Source organism: Trichoderma aggressivum (genome assembly GCF_033847375.1).
Source record: "Trichoderma aggressivum f. europaeum strain CBS 100526 chromosome Unknown scaffold_063, whole genome shotgun sequence".
NCBI lineage: Eukaryota > Fungi > Ascomycota > Sordariomycetes > Hypocreales > Hypocreaceae > Trichoderma > Trichoderma aggressivum.
Window position 1 is genome coordinate 43546 of NW_026946429.1, and position 22082 is coordinate 65627.

General features: G+C 53.7%; 7 protein-coding genes across 7 annotated transcripts; 4 read left to right on the forward strand and 3 right to left on the reverse strand.

The window, feature by feature from the left end:
• Positions 1–64: 64 nt before the first annotated feature.
• Positions 65–3612, forward strand: Triagg1_10001 (transcriptional regulator family: Bromodomain transcription factor; the record flags this gene model as incomplete). The annotated part of the gene is made up of 3 exons (XM_062894030.1): positions 65–1139; positions 1201–2357; positions 2419–3612. The coding sequence occupies 3 exons, from the start codon at positions 65–67 to the stop codon at positions 3610–3612; spliced, it is 3426 nt and encodes a 1141-aa protein (XP_062751015.1).
• Positions 3613–5344: 1732 nt separating this feature from the next.
• Triagg1_10002 (uncharacterized protein) lies at positions 5345–7028 on the reverse strand (the record flags this gene model as incomplete). Its single annotated transcript, XM_062894032.1, has 4 exons — positions 5345–6335; positions 6393–6757; positions 6859–6909; positions 6993–7028. 4 exons carry the CDS (start codon positions 7026–7028, stop codon positions 5345–5347), a joined length of 1443 nt encoding a protein of 480 aa, XP_062751016.1.
• Positions 7029–8292: 1264 nt separating this feature from the next.
• Triagg1_10003 (uncharacterized protein) lies at positions 8293–10170 on the forward strand (the record flags this gene model as incomplete). The annotated part of the gene is made up of 2 exons (XM_062894033.1): positions 8293–8695; positions 8825–10170. The coding sequence occupies 2 exons, from the start codon at positions 8293–8295 to the stop codon at positions 10168–10170; spliced, it is 1749 nt and encodes a 582-aa protein (XP_062751017.1).
• Positions 10171–10704: 534 nt separating this feature from the next.
• Triagg1_10004 (uncharacterized protein) lies at positions 10705–13453 on the reverse strand (the record flags this gene model as incomplete). The annotated part of the gene is made up of 3 exons (XM_062894034.1): positions 10705–11888; positions 11974–12153; positions 12238–13453. 3 exons carry the CDS (start codon positions 13451–13453, stop codon positions 10705–10707), a joined length of 2580 nt encoding a protein of 859 aa, XP_062751018.1.
• An 862-nt stretch (positions 13454–14315) lies between these two features.
• Triagg1_10005 (uncharacterized protein) lies at positions 14316–14933 on the forward strand (the record flags this gene model as incomplete). The annotated part of the gene is made up of 2 exons (XM_062894035.1): positions 14316–14601; positions 14662–14933. 2 exons carry the CDS (start codon positions 14316–14318, stop codon positions 14931–14933), a joined length of 558 nt encoding a protein of 185 aa, XP_062751019.1.
• Positions 14934–16210: 1277 nt separating this feature from the next.
• On the forward strand, positions 16211–17578 carry Triagg1_10006 (uncharacterized protein; the record flags this gene model as incomplete). Its single annotated transcript, XM_062894036.1, has 2 exons — positions 16211–16387; positions 16493–17578. The coding sequence occupies 2 exons, from the start codon at positions 16211–16213 to the stop codon at positions 17576–17578; spliced, it is 1263 nt and encodes a 420-aa protein (XP_062751020.1).
• Positions 17579–19044: 1466 nt separating this feature from the next.
• Triagg1_10007 (uncharacterized protein) lies at positions 19045–20475 on the reverse strand (the record flags this gene model as incomplete). Its single annotated transcript, XM_062894037.1, has 2 exons — positions 19045–20002; positions 20072–20475. The coding sequence occupies 2 exons, from the start codon at positions 20473–20475 to the stop codon at positions 19045–19047; spliced, it is 1362 nt and encodes a 453-aa protein (XP_062751021.1).
• Between the last annotated feature and the right edge of the window lie 1607 nt (positions 20476–22082).

Sequence of the window (22082 nt, forward strand, 5' to 3'; positions counted from 1 at the left end):
GAGCGCATTCGTTGGCGCATGGCGAAAGGGGCCTTGCTGTCGCTTTCATCGCTCGGGGCCCAATATGACTCTTCCTAACGGTCAGGCCGCCTGGCCGCCGCCAGGACTGCATCATTCCAACAGCAGCAGGAGTTTGCAGATTGTTGACGATGGGTTGGCGCGTATCGCGACCCCAGTCGACACTTCGCTGGTGTTGATGCCTGAGGCAACCCTTGATATCGAAGACGAGAGGCGACGCGCCCATTTCGCAGACTTGTTTCAAAAATCAGAAGAAAAGATCGCCCTGCTCTTTGCGGACGACGGATCCTATAATTTGAACGCGATCGAGGCTCTACGACGCTACCCCCCCACCCCTGCCGTTACCCTCCCTCCAACCACCGACCACGAGCCCATAAAAGAGCCGCCACTAAAGAAGGCGAAGCGTACAATAGACGAAGATGACTATGACGACGATGACGAAGACGACGAAGACGAAGAAGCATCGTCTGCCGCTCCCAAGCCTCAGGGTGCGGCGGCTGCTTCCAACTCGCTGTTATCGCCGTCCAAATCCGGCAGTTCTCCGGTTCAGTCGGTCACTTCTCCCAGCAGAATAGCAGATAAAGCGAGGTCCCAGGATGGATCGCAGACCAAGGTGAAGCCCGAAGATGATGCCATAAAGCAACTGGAAGATGTGAGGATGGCAACAGAAGCCGCCGCCCGGCGAAGCTTCCATACGATTATATATACCTTAGAAAACGACCGAACGGCAATGCTTGAGCAGCAGCAACTAGAAGATTCTGAGAAGCAGCTCCAGGCTGAAATGGAGAATAACCAAAGCGCAGGTGCGGCTGGATCACAAGCTGCGAATCAAGGGTCTCTCAGCAGCGCGAATCTTGGCGCGTCAAGTCTCACCCTCAAGCATCTCATTGCAAGGATAGACATGAAGAGAGATCAAGTAAAGGCGTCCGATGCCGAGCTGAGGCTCTTGATGAACGAAGTGCGGAAAAACCGCAGCAAGTGGGCAAGCGAAGAAAATGTCAACCAAGAAGAGCTGTACGAAGCTCTAGAAAAGGTCTTGACGGAGCTGAAAGCTCACACGGAGTACTCAACGCCGTTTCTCACCCGCGTCAACAAGAGAGACGCTCCTGATTATTATAATTGTATGGGCAGATTCCACATTTCGCCCTCGAGCGTGTGTAGCTTTACTAATTTTGCCCCTAGTCATTAAAAACCCGATGGATCTGGGCACGATGACCAAAAAGTTGAAATCGTTGACCTACAAATCTAAAACCGAGTTTGTGGTTGATCTTAATCTTATTTGGGACAATTGCCTCAAGTATAACCAAGACATGAACCATCCACTCCGCCGAATGGCAAATGGAATGCGGAAAGAAGCAGAGAAATTGATACCTCTGATTCCAAATCTCGCCATCCGATCGCGGGCCGAAGTGGAAGCTGAAGAACGAAGGAAGCAAAATGGCGGCGAAGATGACGGCGGCGAGGACTCTGATGATGAGCCCATCATGTCGTCTCGTGGTCGCAAGGCCACGACCAAGGGAGCCAACAAATCCAGGAAGGCTCCTAACGATCCCAAAGAGGATACCCCTGTGGTTGACCAGAAGCCAATCTTACAAGTAAACGGACTGCTGGGCAAGCTTGGTCGTGAAGGATCAGAAATGGACGGGAGCAACGGGTTTGCCACACCTCCGATTGGCGGTTCCATCACGCCCGGTGCGGCCAACGGCCCGTCTGGAATTACAAGCAACGCTGATGTCATGGACATTGACGGCCCTAGCATCAACGGAATGAGCCTGAACCAAGCCTTTGGCCAAGCTGCCGAGCAGGCTTACGAAGATGAGGAGTATAAGATATGGAAGCAAAGTACAAAGAAGGACCGAGCTCTGACAGCCAAGGAACGATTTTTGCTGTTCAAAGACAACAAGCTTAGCGTGGATGCTCCCGCCTTACTCAGAAGCAAGGCAGGCATGCGAAGATTCCTGGCTCGCCAAAAAGAGGCGGAGCTGACCAACAGCACTGAGTTTGATACTTCCGCAACTACTGCCAAAGCCGCTGGAAGCAAAGCTCCTGAGACATTGGCTGAGGGCATCGAGGAAGAAAAGGAACAAGTAATCCCCGACTACTATACCCCCCTGAGCAATATTCCAGATATCCCCTCGAAGCTGCAATGGGTCGAAGATGGCGACGGCCAAGTGATCAACCAGCATGAGGAGTTCCTTCGCCTCGTTTCGCCCGGCTCGTTTGTCGCATCGCAAAGTAAACTGACCAAGAAAATGGACGAAAACATCCATCAGATACAAGAAACAAGAAAACTGGCTATGAAGATTTCTGTCATCAAGCAGATGCAGGTCCAATCCCAGGTAGGAAGAGCTCCCCTCGTAAATTTCTCTCCTCCGGGGGTGATTGCAAGCTTACACTTAGCCAAAGGTTTATACAAATCAGTTTCCAAAGTCAAATTCTGAACTATTCAGGGAGCTGGATATTGAGCCACATTTCATCGCAGATGATGGCCCAGTGATGGCAGCCGAGACGTGCCAGAATGCTCTAAAGCGTTCCATTGCGAAGATTCTCTATACCACCGGCTTCGAGGAGCTGCAACCATCCGCCATAGATACCTTCACGGGCATCGCAGCCGACTATTTTCAAAAGCTAATTAGAACGTTTAACATCTACCGAGAGGCTGAAAAGAAATCAGTCCAGGTTGGAGGCGAGATGACGCTACAGTCGCGCTTTACACCAGAGGAGGTGATCCTTCATACGCTGGAAGAGAACGGACATGATGTTGCCACTTTGGAGAACTATGTCAAGGACGATGTCGACAGATTGGGTAGCAGGCTGGGTGCTTTGCACGACAGGATGAAGTCCCATCTGGCTGACCTTCTCCGCCCTGCTCTTTCGGCAGAAGCAGGTGAAGATGGAGCTGGCGCTTTCAACGACGGCAGCGATCAGTTCACCAGTGGAGATTTTGCCGAAGACCTTGGAGAAGATTTCTTTGGCTTCCGGGCTCTCGGACTGGACAAGGAGATGGGTCTCGACTTTGTTTCCGTGCCGTTCCATCTGCTGCAAAGTAGAGTGCGCAACCAGTACCAGATGCAAACGCAAAACTCTGGCGGGTCAAGCAGCGAAATATTCGAGCCGCTTCTCATCTCGGAGCCTGTCACCAAGGAGAACATCCAGCACCAGGTTGGCTTGGTCAAGAACTTCTTCCTGGCCAAACTTCACGCTAATGGCGACACGCCACTGGTTGAGGATGAAGATCTACCGACTAAACAGCGCAAACCGCGCCCCCGTCTCGGTGCCAGCGGCAAAATCATTTCCGCGCAGAAACGTCCACCCAAGGAACAGTTGGCGCTCGCGAAGAAGAAGAAGAAGCTGGAGGCCGCTGCGGCTGAAGCTCGATTGAATGCATCCCCTCAGAAAGGGGGAGCAGCAAATGCAGCGGCTGCGAAGAAAATAACGGCACCTCTTCCGAATGGTGCTGTTCCCAATCCTGCGCTCTTAGCACTGGCACCTAGCATGGAGCGGACGGACAGTATGCAGAGCCAGGGCGGCATGAGCCAAACTGACAAGGACGACACCACTGGCATGATGAGCCCAGAGAGCATTGCTCAATAGTGACTCACAGTAGCGGGCAATTATTTGGCTTCGGCAACTCAGGACTCCTACCCTCTCTGCTTTCCTCCCATCAATACTGTACATATACGATGCACCTTATGGGTAGTTTGGTGCACCGAAGAAATATCTATATTGGCCATTATGCTTGCACCCGTCAGCATTCCGGCCCGACAAGTCTTTTCATTACTCAATGTATATCTGATGCTTTAATGCTTCTCGACCTCTAATGATTTCTAACCTTGCCCCCGGCTATACCCCTTCTCGGACCTGGGGGACAAGGACCGGACCGGCCTCTTCTTTCTTCTCCTTTCTATTACCCCTTTAGCTCTGGACATGTCTTTATCCTCCGAACTGGCCGGCCTCGAAACTTTGTGCGGCGTTTTATAGGATTTGATCATGGAAAAAAAAGAAAAGAAAATAAGCCTTGGCTCTTAACGAAAACGAAGAGCTATGACGAATATTGCGAACGATTTGGTGGTTTATTTGAAAGAAGGGACGAAAAAAGATGAAACCCGAAATCGGATTGAATCTCCCACTCAAAAGAAGAAAAAAAAAATCGTTGCTTTTTTTTTCCAGTTTTGTGCATTGCGCTCCAACCAAAAAGAGGCGGGCCATCTGTCATGGCCATGAGAAACAAATTTTCCTCCCCCCCAAAAAGAAAGATTAGGAGGGACGTGTGGATGAATTTTATGCTATTGACCTGAGGCGGCAAAGATTGTTTCCATCCCTCCCCCCTTTGGGGGTTATACTCTTCTTCTTCTTCTTCTTCTTCTTCTTCCCTTTTCCAAACTCTTTTTATTTTCTTCTTCTTTTTTTTTGCTTGTCGGTTTCGTGGTTAAACTGTCCTTTCTGGTACCCCGGTTTCTAGATTATCGAATTCTATTACGAGATTTCGGCTGCGCGGCCATGGTTTTTGTGGATCTTGGCGGCTTAGATGAAGGGCCTCGGTCAATCGATTTGTTTGATTGCTTTTTATTTTCCTCTCTTTTTCAAGTTGTGTTGTTTTCTTCTTGTTCGGTTTTCATGCTCCGTGGTGTGGCCTGATTCCTTTGGTTGAAGGCGTGGACGAATGGAATGGTTTGAATGTGAATGCGAGGACAAACGGGTTGGGTGGTGGGCGTGGGGAAAACGAGTCAAGGAAGAATGCTAGGTGATAGGCAATACACAGCCTTTAATAAGCTTGTTTGACATGATGTTTCACTTGTAGATCAAGGTACGGGTGAGAAATGTATCGTTCATCTACTGGTAAACAGTACATGGAGCGAAATATCTCGCACAAAGCGTCACCAGGCACGCACATATTCAATTCGGAGAATAATATGTTTTCTCTTACTAAGCTTGCCTACTTGTTGAAGCAGGACAGGACATACCCATACCGACGTTGAATGCCTTTGATATCAATGACCAAAAAAGGTTCGTATGCCCCCCCTCAATCCCCCAAAATGTTCCCAGTCATAAGAAAACTCCCCTCCCACTCACTTCCGGTTGAAATGGAAAAAGATCGCATGCGCCAGCCCTCATGTTAAAAAAAAAACTAAAATTGCAAAGTTGTTGAACCTTTTCGCCATTCTTTTTTGGCTTTTGTCCCATCCCATGTTAAATGCCTCCTTTGGTGGACTTGATCTTTTTTGATTCTCCACTTTTTTCAATTATTTTGGTATATGATTTCGTTTTTGGAAAAAGAAGTTGTATAAAGGAAAATTGTCTCTTTGTTTTCTGCAGCATCTTGCACTTAGATGCCGGCATCCAGGCGCCAGCCCTCAACGGGAAGAGGGAAGCCGCTAGCCCAGGCGGCAATCTCCTTCTGGAGATCGTTGATCTTGGCGATGTTGCCAGAGGCAACCTCGGCCTTGAAGTCCTTGAGCTTGTTGGCGGCCTTGGGCAGGGAAGCCTGAGTCTCGACGCAGATCTTGATGGCCTGGTCAATGTAGAGGGCGACACGCTCAAAGTCCTTCTCTCCGAAGCCACGGCTGGTCATGGCGGGAGTACCGATGCGGATACCGCAAGGGGTCAAGGCGCTCTTGTCTCCGGGGATGGCGTTCTTGTTGCAGGCAATGTTGATCTGCTCGAGAACGGCCTCGACACGGGCACCGTCAAGGCTGAACTGACGGAGGTCGAGGAGGACCATGTGGCTGTCAGTTCCATCAGCAACAAGCTTGTGGCCGAGCTCCCTGAACTTGACCTCGAGAGTCTTGGCGTTGGAGACGACCTTTTCCTGGTAGGCCTTGAACTCGGGGGTCTGAGCCTGCTTGAGGGCAACGGCCAGGGCAGTGATGGTGTGGTTGTGGGGGCCACCCTGGTGACCAGGGAAGACGGAGAAGTTGATGGGGTCCTCCAGGTTGTAGAGGGTCTCCTTGCCGGTCTTGGCGTCGACGGAGCGGACACCCTTGCGGAAGAAGATCATGGCACCACGAGGGCCACGGAGGGACTTGTGGGTGGTGGTGGTGACAATGTCAGCCCACTGGAAGGGAGAGGGGATGGCCTCGGCGGCGATCAGACCAGAGATGTGAGCCATGTCGACAACGAGGTAGGCACCGACAGAGTCGGCAATCTTGCGCATGCGCTCGTAGTCGATCAGACGGCAGTAGGCGGAAGTGCCGGCAACAAGCACCTTGGGGCGGTACAGGATGGCGTTCTGCTGGAGCTGGTCATAGTCGATGATGCCAGTCTCGAGGTTGACACGGTAGGGCATGGTCTCGAAGTAGGTAGAGACGGCGGAGATCCTGCAGGGCGCCGTTAGTCAAGAGTTTGCTTGTACTGGTGCTCATTCTGTAGCTTACTTTCGCTGGGGGGTCTGGTAACCGTGGCTCAAGTGGCCACCGTGGGGGAGGTCGAGACCCATGAGACGGCCGTGGGGAGGCATGATGGCCTGGTAGACCTGGAGGTTGGCAGGGCTGCCACTGAGGCACTGGACGTTGACACCCCACTTCTCAGAGTCGAGGTGGAAGGCCTCGAGGGCACGACGCTGGCACAGCAGCTCGATCTGGTCAATGTGCTGGTTGCCACCGTAGTAACGAGCGCCGGGGTAGCCCTCAGAGTACTTGTTGGACATGGGAGAACCCAGGGCATCGAAGACGGCGCGGGAGGTGATGTTCTCGGAGGCAATGAGAACAATGGACTCGCGCTGACGCTGGACCTCATCTTTCTACAAGCTCCATTAGCCGAACGAGTCACGGAAAGGAAAGATGCTGGATGAGGGGACAAGGCGATGCTCCGAGGATGGAGGGGCAGAGAGTGGCAACTTACCATGATGGCAGCGACCTCAGGGTCAGACTCGAGAAGAGACTTCTCAAGCATCTACAGAAGCAGGATATAGTCAGTACACTGGCCTCATCGAATCAGGCAAACAAGCCCAATGGACCAAAACCCGGCGGACGAACCTCCTTGTGAGACGTGGACAGGGCGTAGGTAGACATTGTGGATGTCGATTGTGGGATGAGAGTCGAAGTGGACGAAAGTGAAGAGGGCAATTGACCAAGGGATGAGTGCCTTTGGAGGGAAGAAGGAGGGGAAAGGGTCAAAGATATGGGAAGATGGTGAAGAGAAGAAAGAGATGACAAGAGGGAAAAAAATGCGCCGACTAAAATTTTCCGTGGCGCCCAGGAAGAAGCACGTTGAGAAATGCCCGGAAAAAAAAAGCTACATATAAGAGAAATGCTAGACGGGCGAGATCGGATAGCGGGGAGTATCAGTGGGGCAAGGCGGTGAGAATCATGGAAGAGTTCTGTCCGCATCTTGGTGGGGTCACACAGCAGGTCACACAGTATCTATAGTAGGTTGGAGTGCTGAAAGGTGCTGAAAGGTGCTAAAGGAGGCACCCAGATGGCTCAAGGTATTCACCCGCCGATCGCTGGTTTAGGCCTGGCGCTGTGCTACTGGTGAAGCGCCGCCTAAAGCTGGTGTCATTCCCATGTGTCGCGGGTTGTAGCAAACTCAACTAATAAGAGTCATTTGTCGCTGTTTTTCTTTTCTTTTTTTCGCCCGTCACTGGCACAAGCTGCTGCCGATTACGCCAAACAAGGGGGCAAGCAAGCCCTGAGAAGGCGACTTGATTAATGGCTCAGATTCCATGAAACAGAGGTTTCGTCGTGCCCTGCGCCATCAGACTGCTTACCGCCAGATGCGGGAGCAGTGACAAGGACATCACACAGGATTTGAGCAAATCACCGAATGCTTGCTTACCGGGTACAGCAGGTAAGATATGCTGCGTATAGGTGAGGTACCTATCGCATCTGACGCACACGAGCTTGGCTTGCATCCTGAGACGGGCTGCCATGGCAAAGGATTGCTTCCATGGGATACGAATACGAATCCAAGTCTGGCGTGAATCAATAGATGGAAGAGATACCCCCCAAAATCATCTTGGAATTGACCTCTTTTTGGTCCGATTCGAGTACTATCAACAGGCACACATGATGCAAGTCGGGGCACCTTGATGACTGAAAATTGCACATGCAAATATGCCCAACTGTGGCTAGAAACCCCCCAAAACAGCCACATCCCTCTTCTCCCCGTGGCGCACCCTCCACGCAAGCGCCGTAGCCGATCAATTGAAGATGGCATCAAGATAACATCCAATGTTATCCTCCGTATTAGTCGTCATCCACAACCCCCCATAAATCCCACCACCCAAGAAAATCCAAAAAAAAATAACAATAAATAATAGATAAATAAATAATTATGAGCTGGCCGTACCACTTCCTGACCCTCTCAAAGGAAGACGTCCTCCTCCGCCGCCACACAATCGACCACTATGCCCGCATCGCCCTCTTGTCAGCTCTCGCACCGGCCATAATCGCCATCCTCGTCCGCCTCGTGCTTCGCGCCGCCAGGCCGCTGCTTCGTCTCGGCCGAGATGGTGGCGATCGGGGCCGGTACTCGCATATTCCCGGGTCGCCCACCGTCAAGGCCCAGCGCAGCAGTGGCTTTGGCGCCTTGGTCGCGAGATGGAGGGCGTTGGCGTGGTGGCTGGGCGACGATGTTGTTTTGGGGGGCGTGAGTTGGGGGCAGAGGGATGAGTGGGTGCTGGGGCTTCTTTGGACGGGCTGGCTTCTGGCTTTATGTGTTTTGGAGACTGGAGAAGGTGAGTTCCTCTCCTCGTGAGACTCTTTGTGTAAATCTCATGTGAGATCTCATAACAAACCCTTGTGATACTCACTTGATATCCAACTCAGACTTCATATATATCACCAACTAACTTAAAAAACAACAGACTACCTCCACCTCACAAAACGCTTCGGCACCATCGCCGTCTCCCAACTCCCCATCCAATACCTCCTCGCCCTCAAAGCCCTCAACCCCTACGCCTACGCCTTCAGCTCCTCCCACGAACACGTCAACCGCTACCACCGCACCCTCGGCCGCATCATCTACGCCCTCGTCACGACCCACATCGTCCTCTACAACGTCTTCTTCGTACTCTCCGGCATCTGGCTCAAGCGCTTCTTCGCCCCCGTCGTCTTCTGCGGCGTCCTCGCCGCCCTCAGCTTTGACGGCCTCTTCGCCACCGCCCTCGTCCGCGCAAGGCGGTACTCGTACCGCCTCTTCTTCGTCACGCACTTGGGCGTTGCGTTGCTTGCTCCCGTGCTGCTCTTCTTCCACGCTCATTCCGGTCGTGTATACGTCGCCGGGAGCGTCGTCGTCTTCCTCGCGGACATTGCCTATCGCAGATTCACCATGACTCACACGGCCTCGACGTTCGAGACTGTTCCCGGAACAAACCTCATCAAAATCTCCGCTCCTATGCCCGCGGAAAAGATTGAACAGTTCCGCTCTCGGCCGGGCTCCCACATCTACCTCAGCATCCCCCCCGAAGGCCGGACCAGCAAATACCCAGCGTCCAAATCCTTTACCTTTGACCTTCTCTTCAACCCCTTCACCGTTGCCTCCGCCAACCAAGACACCCAAAGCATCACCCTCGTCGCCAGAAAGCGAACAGGCCCCATGACCAGCATCCTCTCCCAGTTCGCTGCTCCAACCTCCCTCGACGACAACAAAATCACCCTCGCCATCGAAGGCCCCCACGGGGCCATCGGCAAACACTTCCAACACCTCCTCGCCTGGGGCGCCTCCCGCACCCTCCTCGTCGCCGGCGGCGTGGGCGCAACCTTCACCCTCCCGCTCTACCACGCCCTCCAACGCGAACTGCCCTCCGCCCACGCCCAATTCGTCTGGGCAATCCGTTCCGCCGCCGACGCCACCTGGGCCATGACCGGCAACGACTCCGACAAGCCCCTCCTTGACGACGACAACGTCCATCTCTACCTCACAGAGAACATGAGCATCTCCACCGACGCAAATAGCAGAAGCCGCGATGCATCCATCGAGCTCCAGAACATGGGGCGAGGGTCTCGCTCTGCCGCGGGTACTAACAACAACAGTAGGCGCCCCAACTTTCAGAAGATTGTAGACGACTTGTTCCGCCACGGCGCAGAGGAAAAGGTCGCCGTTCTAGTCTGTGGCCCGGAAGAAATGTCGAAAGAGGTACGGCAACGGATAGGACCATGGGTTCTCAAAGGCCGTGAGGTATGGTGGCACAACGAGAGCTTCGGATGGTGATGATTTGAACGAGAGACGAATCATGTATATAGATGGGTACCTAGGTACCCAATCATTAGATACACACAGACAAAGGTATATAAATGGCTGTTGTTCTTGTTCCAATATTCATTACGGAGGCACGGAACCTCAAGATGTCAAAAATGTTTTATTCTAGGCTTCATTCCCCTTTACAAGTTGGTTATTTGCCCTCTGCAGGGCTGTCGTGCTTTGGTCCTGTAAAACCGCAGAACCAAATCGATAGATGAAAGTGCCAGCAAATCCAATGAGGCATGCCGAGCCCATTCCCCAGCGGTGTCTATCTATCCTCTTCGGACGTTACTTGCCAAACTCCACAGTGCCGTCATATCAAGTTAAAAAAAAAAAAAAGCAATCATGCCAAGCCTCCATGTGGTATCAGAATCTGAAATACACCATCGTCAAGAATCATTCATGTAAGCCCCAGCTTCCGGAAGGTAAGAGGAAGGAGGCGGCAGCAAAAGCAAGTTATTAGAAACGAAACGAAACGAAATCAAAGGAAAATCATAGGCTGCGTCACTGCCGATAACGAGCCAGCTGGGCCATGATGTTCTGCACCTGGGCCGCCGCGTCGCCGGTGCCTGTCGCCTGTTGCGCAACTCCGACGGGCGGCTGACCACCGTATGGCGCGCCGTATTGCATCTGAGGATGGGCTCCGTGAAGTTGCTGCGGCGCCGCTCCTCCGTTGAGAGAGCCCAGGATTGCTTGGATATCGACGGGCGCATTGGCGGCTGGTGCTGCCGGCTTCGCGCCGCCGTGTGCGAGCCCGCCAGGCACCACTCCCGCAGACCCTGCCTGAATGGTGGACAGGAGCCGTTGCAGCGTGTTGTTGTCCACCTGGCCGATGAGACTCGCGAGGTCGGCAGCAGATGGCGCGGCCTGCGGTGGATACGAGCCGGGCTGCTGCATACCAGGGTACGCAGCTGCGTGAGGAGGTTGCGGGGCTTGTGCGCCATACTGCGTGGGATATCCACTGGCGCCTCCGTAGGGTTGGCCGTAGTTTGCTGCGCCGGAAGCTTTGGCTCGCAGGATGACTTCAGCCGCCGTGCCTGGCTCCAGGTCGACGTATTGCTCGAAGCGGACATTGTGGATGCCGCCGGACCGGTCGAAGGAGTGGACGGGAATCCTAGCCAACCCTTGGGCGCGGAGGTCCAGGTCTACAACCCCGTGCACGCCCTCGGCCGCTTGTCTTTGGATGACTTGGTCCTTTGGGAATCGCGGGTGGAGATACATGACATTGGTTCGCAGACCCTTGGCCTTGAAGGCACCCTCGACCCAGGTGCCAAAGTCCCGGTTGACGTCTGGCTGCATGATGATTTGGACATCTGGAACGTCTGCGCCGTATCGACGCGGCAGATCGAGCTCTGCCTCGTGCCGCGATCTGTTGTAGGGGCTGGGTGATCTCCTGCGGTAAGAATCCTTTTCATTCCTGGCGTATCCGCTGGGAGATCGGGAGCGGCCACGACCTCTGCCCGAGTCATAGTATCCTCGGTCCCGGGCGTAGCTCTCGGTCCTGTCAGTCCGGTCGGCTCTATCGGTTCTGCCATAGTACTCATTACGACGAGGCGACTGATTGCGCGTTGATCGATTGTCATCACGATATTTTTCTCCTCTACGGCCACCATCACGTCCGCGGGCCCGCTCAGGACTACGGTTCCTTTCTTTTTTAGATTTATCTTGGAGCCGAGAGATTTCCAAATCTGCATCAGGGTTAGCAACAAGCTAATTGGTGAAGGGGGTTAAAAATGGAGGCCCAGATCGATGGAGAGCCAGATAATCACTTACGGATGCGGCGACCTTTGACTTCCATGCCTTGCAGGTTTTCTAGAGCACTATGTCCTTCCTCGACGGTGTGATATTGTACGAACCCATACGCCGACTTGAGAGAAATCTGAGCCAACCTGCCATATCTGTGGAATATGTCAAATACATCACGCTTGGAAACCTTGTCGCTGGAAAGATTTCCTAGCAGAAAAACTCACATTAGCACATGCACGCGTGTATATATCTTGGAAAGTGAGAACATGAACTCAAGGCGGAGTCACTAACCGATGAAAATACGCGACCCCTCGGGGAAACGATCCCACTTGGCCTCCGACATGTACTGTCGCTCATCGGCCATGAACTGGTCCCACTGGCGCTGATAGTCGGCATCTTGGGCTCGATCAGCAGGATATCCGGATGGGTTGGATGGATATGGAGAAGGGTTTATGGACGCCGCAGCAGCCGAAGGGTTCATGGCTGTGGCAGGAGGGGGTGGGAGATTCCCCAGAGCTTCAGTCGAGGTTCCGGGAGCACCAGCAATAGGAAAAGTGGAGGGCTGTCCCGGCGTGGGCGACACCCCAACGCCTCCTGGGACATTGGGATTGGTTCCGGGAGGATGGTGCTGAGAAGCATACGATTGGGGCGCGACCTGCGGCAATGGAGGGCGCGGTGGGAGAGAGGAAGATGATGGCAAAGCAGTAGGGATGGTGGTGGCGGTCGAGGTAGCAGTTGGAGGAAAGGGGTTAGAGGCCACCGGGACATCAGCCGTTGGGTCAGGGTTCCCGGAGCTGGGTTCAGCGGGATGGGCAGTGAGATCAGCCACGAGCTGTTGGATGTCAAGAGATGAAGAGTTCTCGGAGTCTTGCCGGGCAGGGCCAGCTCCGGGCGGCGTGGGCTGAGCCACAAACGGGATGGAAGCAGCAGCGTGCGCATCGCTAGCTTGCGGCACGGCGAGCTCAGGACCAGCATCGGGCTGGGCGGTAGAGAGAGATGGGTTCTGAGCAGCAGCTGGGGCAGAGGCGGATGGATCAGCAGCGATGTGAGAGACGTCTGATGGGCGACTAGTCAAATGATCGGATAAAAATGAGGATGAATTCTCGTTGGATTCTCGTGGCTCTGATGATACATCTTGGTCTTCCCCTTCCTCGGGACCGATGGGAGAATCAAACGTCTTGGCGTAGTCGTCGCTGTTGTCGACGAGCTCCTGCCGCGGAGGCTCTACGACCACGTCTTCCGTCTCCTCGCCGTAGGCATCGCTGAAGCTGTCATCATCTACGACATCGTCGGTTTCACCAGAAGGCGCGAGGGAAGGATCGACGACGGGGGCGTCGGCCGTGCCATTAGGAAGCGAGGCAGCGGCAGCAACCATGGCGTCGATGGTATCGACCGTGTGCTGGAGTGCTGGCACCACAAGAGGCGCGGCTGTGTGGACAGGCGAGGGAGAGACAGGAGAGAGGTTGGCTGTGGCCCGCAGAGCTGCTTCGGGCTCAGGCTCTGGCATGAAGCTGGACTCGCGGCTGGCTAGAAAAGGTCTAAGGGGGACGAGAGAGGCTGGGCAGTTGCATCCGCGCAGAGAGAGGCTATTATGGAGTACCTTTTGCCGGCGGTTGAGAGAGGGATTATTATAACCTGCTTGTCGACGATGGTTCGATGTGGGGCTGATTGTGCGGCGGGCGCGCAAGGATTCTTTGAAGCTGCAGGCAATATTCGTACAGTAGCAGGAGGGACGATTTGCTGCTTTTGCGACACGAAACACTGGCCGGGGCTACGAGAGGCGGCTTCGAGTACTTGTACGGGGGTTCGGAGAAACGGCCTCGGCGCGAAGGGACGGGAGACAGAGACAGAGACGGAGACGGAGACAGGCTGCGATCCGTGACAGGACGCGCCAAGACGTGGGTGAGGCTACGTTGAAGAGATTTCGAGGGTTGAACTTGACGGGAGTTGGTTGGAGAAGAGGAAGTGCTAGCAGAAGCAGAAGCGGCCGGGAGGCTTATGGCAGAAGCCGCCTCAAATTCTGCCAGGCGGCTAGTCCTGTTTGGGCCAGCACTTTGGCCCAAGGCAATGCGGGGCGCGAACGAAAAACTCGGCAAGGCAACCAGCTGGGTTTATTCCCGTCTGTTCTGATTGGAATGTCTTATCTATCAGGTAACTTTATTGCTTGCATCATATCATTTTCAACTGATCCATATTACATATCTTACCAAGGATAAGACCAAGATTAGCGCTGGCTTCCATTTTCCCGTCCATCAATCACCGCGTGAGTGAGTGAGCGAGGGGAGCTGCAGCTTTACCTGCTGTAAGTAATAGATAGTCAAGCGTCTTTTTGCCATGGGCTGCTGCGAGACACCTTAGCCGGCTTCACAATGTTACTGTGGCATCTGCCAAAGAAATCGGTGCTACCAGCAATCGCCTCTCGGCAACCGAGGCTGTCGCTGGCCTTGTCCTCATCTCAGCTCGTCAGACTCAAACGCTACGAGGCGTATGATGCTCGACTAGACCAGGACGCCTTGGCCGAGGCTCGAGTGTGGTACAATTCATTTGACGCCTCTCAATTGCCCAAGGGCAATACCTCATATGCCAGGTCCAGTGGGCCTGGGGGGCAGCACGTCAACAAGTATGAAATGGCCCAAGGCCTCCCCCTCTTTCGGTGTCTGAATGGGGCCATGAGAACTAACTGCGAGACCGGCTGAAGAACTGAAACCAAGGCAGTCACGGTGTATCCCGTCAAAGACCTGCTCGCCGTTCTCCCCAAATATCTTCATCCCGCAGTGCGGTCTTCCAAGTACTACACGGCTGGCAATGACTCTCTCACATTTTCGGCGCAAACCCATCGGTCCAAATCCGCCAACCTTGACGAAAACAAACGCAAGCTCATAGACGAGGTCATGGGCATCTATCGTGAATTGACGCCTGCTGAGACGAGTTCTGAGAAGAAGAAGAAGCACCAGGAGATGTATGCGCGCACCCCCGTAGTCGAGTAATGAAGAAATGGATGTACTAAAGTAAAGACAGTGAAAAGAGATTTCACGAGACACGAGTTCAGGACAAGAAATTCAACAGCGCCAAAAAGCAGTCACGAAAGGGGCCTTTAGAATAGTACATGTAGGTATAGATGGGTGTTCCTCAAGGAGCTGGCCTCGTCATGAGCAATCTATGGACAGCCGCTAACTACTAAAGTACCTATAAACACTATATAGGTGGCAGACACAATCAAACCTACAGCACTCTGTAAGCTTCAAAAAAAAAAAAAAAAGAAGCAAAACAGGTAGTTTTAACCTAGGTACAACAACATCATCGGTTGCAAGGAAATGCACCAGCGATCACGGTGCGGCTGAGTGCATGCAGATTTGGGGGTTGGAGAAGGAATTTCAGCTGCACCCCAAAAAGAATGGAATCGTGGGTACCAAAATGGCTGCCCGATTTCTCATGGATTCTCCAACGTCGCACTCCCTTACACAGAGGTTAGCCAAGTGCTGGCTCTCTCTCACATGCTTTATTTGGCACGGGCAATCATCTCAACTCAAGCTTCGTATCCATCTATTCTGGATCAACTTTAGAGTTGGTAACTAAAAATAAACCGCATCTCTGCCACTTGTTGCCACCTCGATTTAGTTCCATAGAGTAGGGGTTCATCTCTTGGCAGCCTGCCATCCCCAAACGCGGCACATCTTGTAAAAATGAACATCATAGAACATAAGGTACATGACAAACTCCCGTGGACCGCGTATTACGTGCAGGTACTAATGTTTGTGATGCGTTTGTTAAAATCCTTGGGCTACACTAGACCCCAAATGGGTTCTTCTTTCTCATGGATGGATTTTCTTCCCTGATTTGCCCGCCTCGTTTAATCAGCCTCAGTCATACTCTACCAACCTCTGCTCAGGTCATCGGCTTTGAAATCGCAGCTTGATAGGCTGCCCAGTTGAGCCCATGCATATTCTAGGCTGCCCCTAGGCCCCTCCCCCACCTGGCCTTGAAAGACCGCCATAAACTCCCCTTAGCCGTCACAACTACCTACTAGGTACCTAGTAAGAATCAATCCCGCCCCCAGAATCCTTTGTCTTTGGGTCCAAGGTCGCAAAGAACCCATCTTCTCCCGAAACTCGCTCCCACATACACGTCAAAACAAGCGTCGCCTTGAACCTACCGCTCTTCTCCTGTTCGTAACTTGTCCGCCGCCGCCTTTTCCCACCCGGAGCACCTCCGCCTTTCTTCTTCTCCACGCCCTCTCCTCTCCGGCATCGCGGCTCCGACCACGATGAGCCGCCAGCAGCCTCAGCAGCAACCCCAGGTCCAGCCCTGCAGATACAAGGTTGGAAAGACGCTGGGAGCGGGCTCGTACTCCGTTGTCAAGGAATGCGTCCATATCGATACCGGGCGTTACTATGCCGCCAAGGTTATCAACAAGCGACTCATGGCGGGGCGAGAGCACATGGTACGCAAGCCCTCTTGATTGACTTCGACTTGGCAAACTCTTGTCGCCTCTCCGCTTCTTCCGTGTGCAAGAATACAAGAATGCGTGCTGATTAGATGGGGGGAGAGGAAACAGGTCCGCAATGAAATCGCCGTCCTCAAAAAGGTGTCCATGGGCCACCAAAACATCCTGACGCTGGTCGACTACTTCGAGACAATGAACAACCTCTACCTCGTTACGGACCTGGCTCTCGGAGGCGAACTGTTTGATCGCATCTGCCGCAAGGGCTCGTACTATGAATCCGACGCGGCCGATCTCATCCGCGCAACGCTGTCCGCCGTCGCATACCTCCACGACCACGGCATCGTTCACCGCGACTTGAAGCCCGAGAATCTCCTCTTCCGCACGCCCGAGGACAACGCAGACTTGCTCATCGCCGACTTTGGCCTTTCCCGCATCATGGACGAGGAGCAGTTCCACGTTCTGACCACCACCTGCGGCACGCCCGGCTACATGGCGCCCGAGATTTTTAAGAAGACGGGCCATGGCAAGCCCGTCGACCTGTGGGCCATTGGCGTCATCACCTACTTCCTCCTGTGCGGCTACACCCCGTTCGACCGTGACTCCGACTTTGAAGAGATGCAGGCCATCCTCAACGCCGACTACAGCTTCACTCCGGTCGAGTACTGGCGCGGCGTCTCGTCGCACGCCAAGGACTTCATCCGCCGCTGCCTCACCATTGACCAGGACAAGCGCATTACTGCCCACGAAGCCCTCCAGCACCCCTTCGTCGCCGGCCTCGCTCCCTCAGACGGCGCTGGTGAGAACCTGCTGCCCACGATCAAGAAGAACTTCAACGCTCGGCGCACGCTCCACGCCGCCATCGACACCGTTCGCGCCATCAACAAGCTCCGCGAGGCGCAGAATCTGATGATGGACGGCGCCCGCTCCCAGGAGCCTGCTCGCGCTCGCGGAGGTCCCAACGCTGCTGCTCCGCCCATCAGCGGTGCTCGCAAGGACGACAGCGCCATATCGATGGGCTCCAGCCAGGGCAACGACGCCGGCGCCGGCGCTCACAGACAGGCTGATGATGTCGTCATGGGCAACACAACGCCCAGCTCCGATGTGCCTGCGTTGCTACAGCCGGGCAACCTGGCTAACCGGATCGTACAAACAAGCAAAGGCCTCTGGAACCCTGAAGCCGCGAGGTAGCAGTGTACACGATATGACGAATCACACCAAAGGTAGTGATGGAGGGGGAGTCCCCTCCAAGCAGAAACATGAACTGCACATCACTGGCGCTGGCAGCCATTGATGCGCAGCTCGTTTCTCATAGAGGGCCTCCCAAATTTCGACGGGACGAGAAACGAGAATCATACTGCCGTCTCATGGAAATCCTCCTCCATCTCCATTACCCGTTCACTCAAATAACACGAAACAAGAAAAAAAAAATCGAGCCTCACATTTATGAAGAAAACCACCCCTGCTTATTTCATTTCCCTTTCTCTTTTCCTTTTTTCTTCTTTCTGTTTATACGTCTGTTCGAGCCATGGGAAATATTGAAGGGTTTTTAATGTTTTTGGTTCACGATGTGCCTGGAATGGGAAAGTGGTAGAAAAGGCATCATGTCATGAGATATCATAAGACAATGTATATGGCTACATAGCAAGTGAAATGGGCGCTTTAATATCACGCAATGAATGAAGAACTGATTACTATCCAACCATGATACGCATTTACACCAAAGACTAACGTATTCCATTTATTCATTACTGATGTTGGGACATTCCTTCTTTGACTATCATAGGGAGGCGGTTTGTAAGTAAGATACAGGTTTCGTTCATTCATTCATTCATTCATCCATCCATTGTTCATACACCATATAGAGAGACAAAAGTAGGTAGGTAGGTTTTCATCAATGTTTTCTTTTCTTCATTTGTGCCTTTTGTTCAAAAGGTTGAGCGAGCGGCATCTTTGGTATTTGCGCCAGTGGCCTTTGTAGTTAAAACTCTCCAACACCGCCCTCTCCCTCCATCCTGAATGTTTCTTTCTATCCAGCAATTGGATATGTTTCGTCCTTCCCAACCCGATCGATTCTCCTCCGGGTTGATTCTTCGTCAGCGCCCCCAACTCGTGGCTCACTTAGCGAGCGTTCAGTGCATGTAACTCATCCCATCCCATCTCATCTCCCATGCACGGATTATCCCCCTTGGTATGTATACATTACGTACTCTATCGTGTGAAGTAGTACCCTCTCCCGTGTGTCGAATGAATATATGCAGTCGAATCATTTGAAAGGTTCGAATGGAAAAATAATATCCTTTTCTTTCCCATGATTCCCCAATCCAGACTCCCTTCCCCCATTATTAAATATTCAATGTCCGGTTCAGCCATAACGAAGCCGGATGTGTTCCTCCCCTCACCAATAAGAGAATAAAATCAACACCACATTGCGCCATTTCGCTGTGCCGATGAATGCCAAAGATGTTTGGAAAAAGTGAAGGCCTTTGCCAAATATTAATTACGAATTTTGAATCGAATCATAAGCGGGTTCGTAACGCTCAGTCACCCGTCGTAAGGGTGATGAGTTTTGAGTGATATAAGAGATGGACGTAGGAAAAATTTTTGTATCGTCGAGCAAGCAATGCCCGGCGGCATCGTCGGATTCCAACATGCCATTACCGCGATACAACAACTTCGCTCAAATCAACGTCTCTGGGTGGGATCTGGCCATCCCAGGCCTGCCCGTCGCTAGTCAAGTCCATGACCAGCATTCCGGGGATTGAGGCTTCTGAGGCAGTGGGGCTGAGAGTGCCACTGCTGGAGCTGCAGCTGGAGCTGCTGGCAACAGTCCATCCGTCGCTAGAGTTGGCACGGCGGTGGTCGATGAAGCCCAAGCTAAAGTATTGGCCAGACTCTTCGTCTGCCACCTTGTGGTGGTCGCCAGTCTCGACAAACTCGTATTCCCATCGTGTCAGCTTGTCGGTCTGGCGTTGGGGCAGCCACCTAGCGCGAGAAGAGTAGTAAAAGGCGGCAGCAATGAGACCACCAGTCACCAGGTCGATGGCATAGTGGTGGCTCAGGTACATGGTCGCCCACCAGACCCAGCCAGCGTAAGCAGCAAAGAAGAACTTGAACTGGGGGAAGCAGTGGCTCATGAACAAGGCCTCAAGGACAGCATTCGCAGCGTGGAGAGAGGGGAATGCGCCAAATGGAAGCGGGGCATTGGTGAAGTTGGTCGTGTACAGGTCAATGCCGAAAATCGCGTCGACACGAGCCAATCCAGCGGGTGATCCGGGCATGCCGTAAGCAGCAGGGACAAGTCCATGTTCGTTCTCATACCACGGCGGCGTGCAGGGGAAGATGAGCTGAATAGTAACGCCAAGAATGCTCATCCAGCCAAAGGCACGGGCGAAGACGGGGGTGGTACCAGGAGCGGAGAAGATGAAGATGATTAGAGAGCACACTGCAGGCGCTCCGAAGTGCATGATGCCGTAGGGAAGCCAAGCCAGAATATCCAGGATAGGGTGCTTGTGGGCCGAGAGAATGTTGGACAGGTTGGCGCCGTAGAGAACGTTTTCCAGGGCGGGCAAGATTCGAACCCAAATATGAGGACGATACTCGGTAGGGATAAATCTATACAAGACAGGGCGGAATTAGCAACATAGCTCTGGGGAGCCCAATTGAACTGAAGAGCCAACTCACCGACTAGTGAAAAAGTAAAGCAGCCAGACCCAGATGGGAAGCGACGGGAGGAAGAACTGGCGGGTGGCCGGCATGGAGAGAACCCACGCGGCGCCCATGAGGGCAAACAGCTTGAGGGCCGGAGCCGGAGGAGCCATGTAGAGCGAGAAGAGCGTCAGCCCAGCCAGGACGACGTATTGCAGGTCGGCAAGACGCCATTGGTGCTTCTGCAGGTCTCGCAAGCCGTCCCAGAAGTTGAACGAGGTCTGCAGGCTCGTGATGTCCTCGCCGCGATGCGTCGTGTTGGACTTTGCCCGGGGGCGCCGGCGAACGTAGCGGGCGGGAAGGCGGTTGAGGAAAGCCAAGTTGACGTGCTCCGTCAGCAGCGCCGGCAACTTGGGCTTTCCCGATCCAAGATCCATCATTGTTGCTAGAGTTGTTTTTGCCCAAAAAAAAAGTAATGTTCAAAAAAGAACTGCAGGCCGCCTGGTCGTGCAAGGGCGGAGAATTGTCGCGAATCTTTTTGCAGCAAAAGAAGAAGGAAAAAAGCAACCCGTGGTGGAGAATTGGGGGAGAAAAAAGGAGTCGGCAGCGATGCTGGTTCCAACAAAGTACGAATACAGCGGATTTGCCCCCAAACACTATCTCATAATACCCAAGGACGGAAGCCAAAGAAGCAGCAATTTGCGTGGACTTGTCGCAGCCGAGGCGTGTCGAGGCACGTGCAGTTGGGAAGCGGCCGGCGACGCAGACGAAGGGACGACGAGCAGGTTCCACAGGCCGATGGGACAGGATTGTCGTGGGCGCTGCAGGGCTTTTGCGTGCGTAACGAGGCAAAAGGCCGCTGTGGATGGTGTTGTTCCAAGGGACAGAGAGGGCGGAAGGGCGGGAGCGCCAAAGAGGAAGGCGAGGGAAGAGGAGGGAAGAGGTCAAGTCGGATAGAGAGGACAAAGGAGAATGAAGCCAAACGGAGGAGGAGGGGACAAGTCTAGTATGTAAAGGTCGAGCAAAACTGGTCGTAAGTGGCAGCAGTAGGTGAGGTAAGACAGGGAATGATGACAAGGTGCAGGAGGGCGGTACGAGGCGCTGGGTACCTCCGAGGCGTGCGAGTTGAGTTCAGGTTGGTACGGGTTCAAGTACAAGTACGGGTACAAAGGACAGGAAGTGTGTCGTGTGGCGCGAGAACCTTGCACAGGCATGGCGGACGGAATTAGTGCGGACAACGGCGCTGTGCGTGTACAGCAAGCACAGGCTCCGAACGGGTCTGTAGGTACCCTTGGCGGCGGTACACGTACTCTAGGTACTGTACATGCGATACATGGCGGGTGTCTTTTTTTTTCTTTTTTTTTTTTCTTCCTTCCCTTCCCTGCTCACCCACTTTTCTTCGTCTAACGGCTTTGTCCCTTAGCGCGCGTGGGACGGACACCCGGACTCTGCGCTGTTGCGGCGCAAAAGGCGATTTGGATTCGATGGGTCAACCTCAGGCGCTGTGATTAGACAGGGCCCGGGCTAATTTGGGGACAGCCCCGGAAGCTGCGGCCCATGGGTACCGATACCTCGCAGCGCCGTACCCTCGATTGGCTCTTTGGGGCGCTCGTGCTAGCGCTCGTCCCACGTACTACTAAAGGTGCGCTCTGCAACTGTGGACGGGCAGCGGTCGTAGTGTGAAGATTTGAGTGCCAGCCACCGCGCGCTGCAAGTCCAAGTACCGGTACTCGCATCCAAGGCTGCAGCCGGCCCCAGCCCAGGCAAGCAAATCCCTGGAGCTCTTGGCGGCTTGGCCCTGGGCGCCTGATGGTGAAATTGCACCCGGTCTGCGAGCGCTGTGAGTGGCTGCGGCGGCTTCTGGTGGGGGACGCCCACTAACTTGCTGGCCGAGAATGCCGGGATGCATGGCGATGCGCACAATTCATGCGTTCTGGTGCCCGTGGATGGTCGGGGGGCAAGGAAAGAAATTGTGATTGTGCTCGGTGACGGAGCCGCGCTGCTTCCGCCCGCGAGAGCATCAGCTTCAGCTTCGGGTCGATCAATT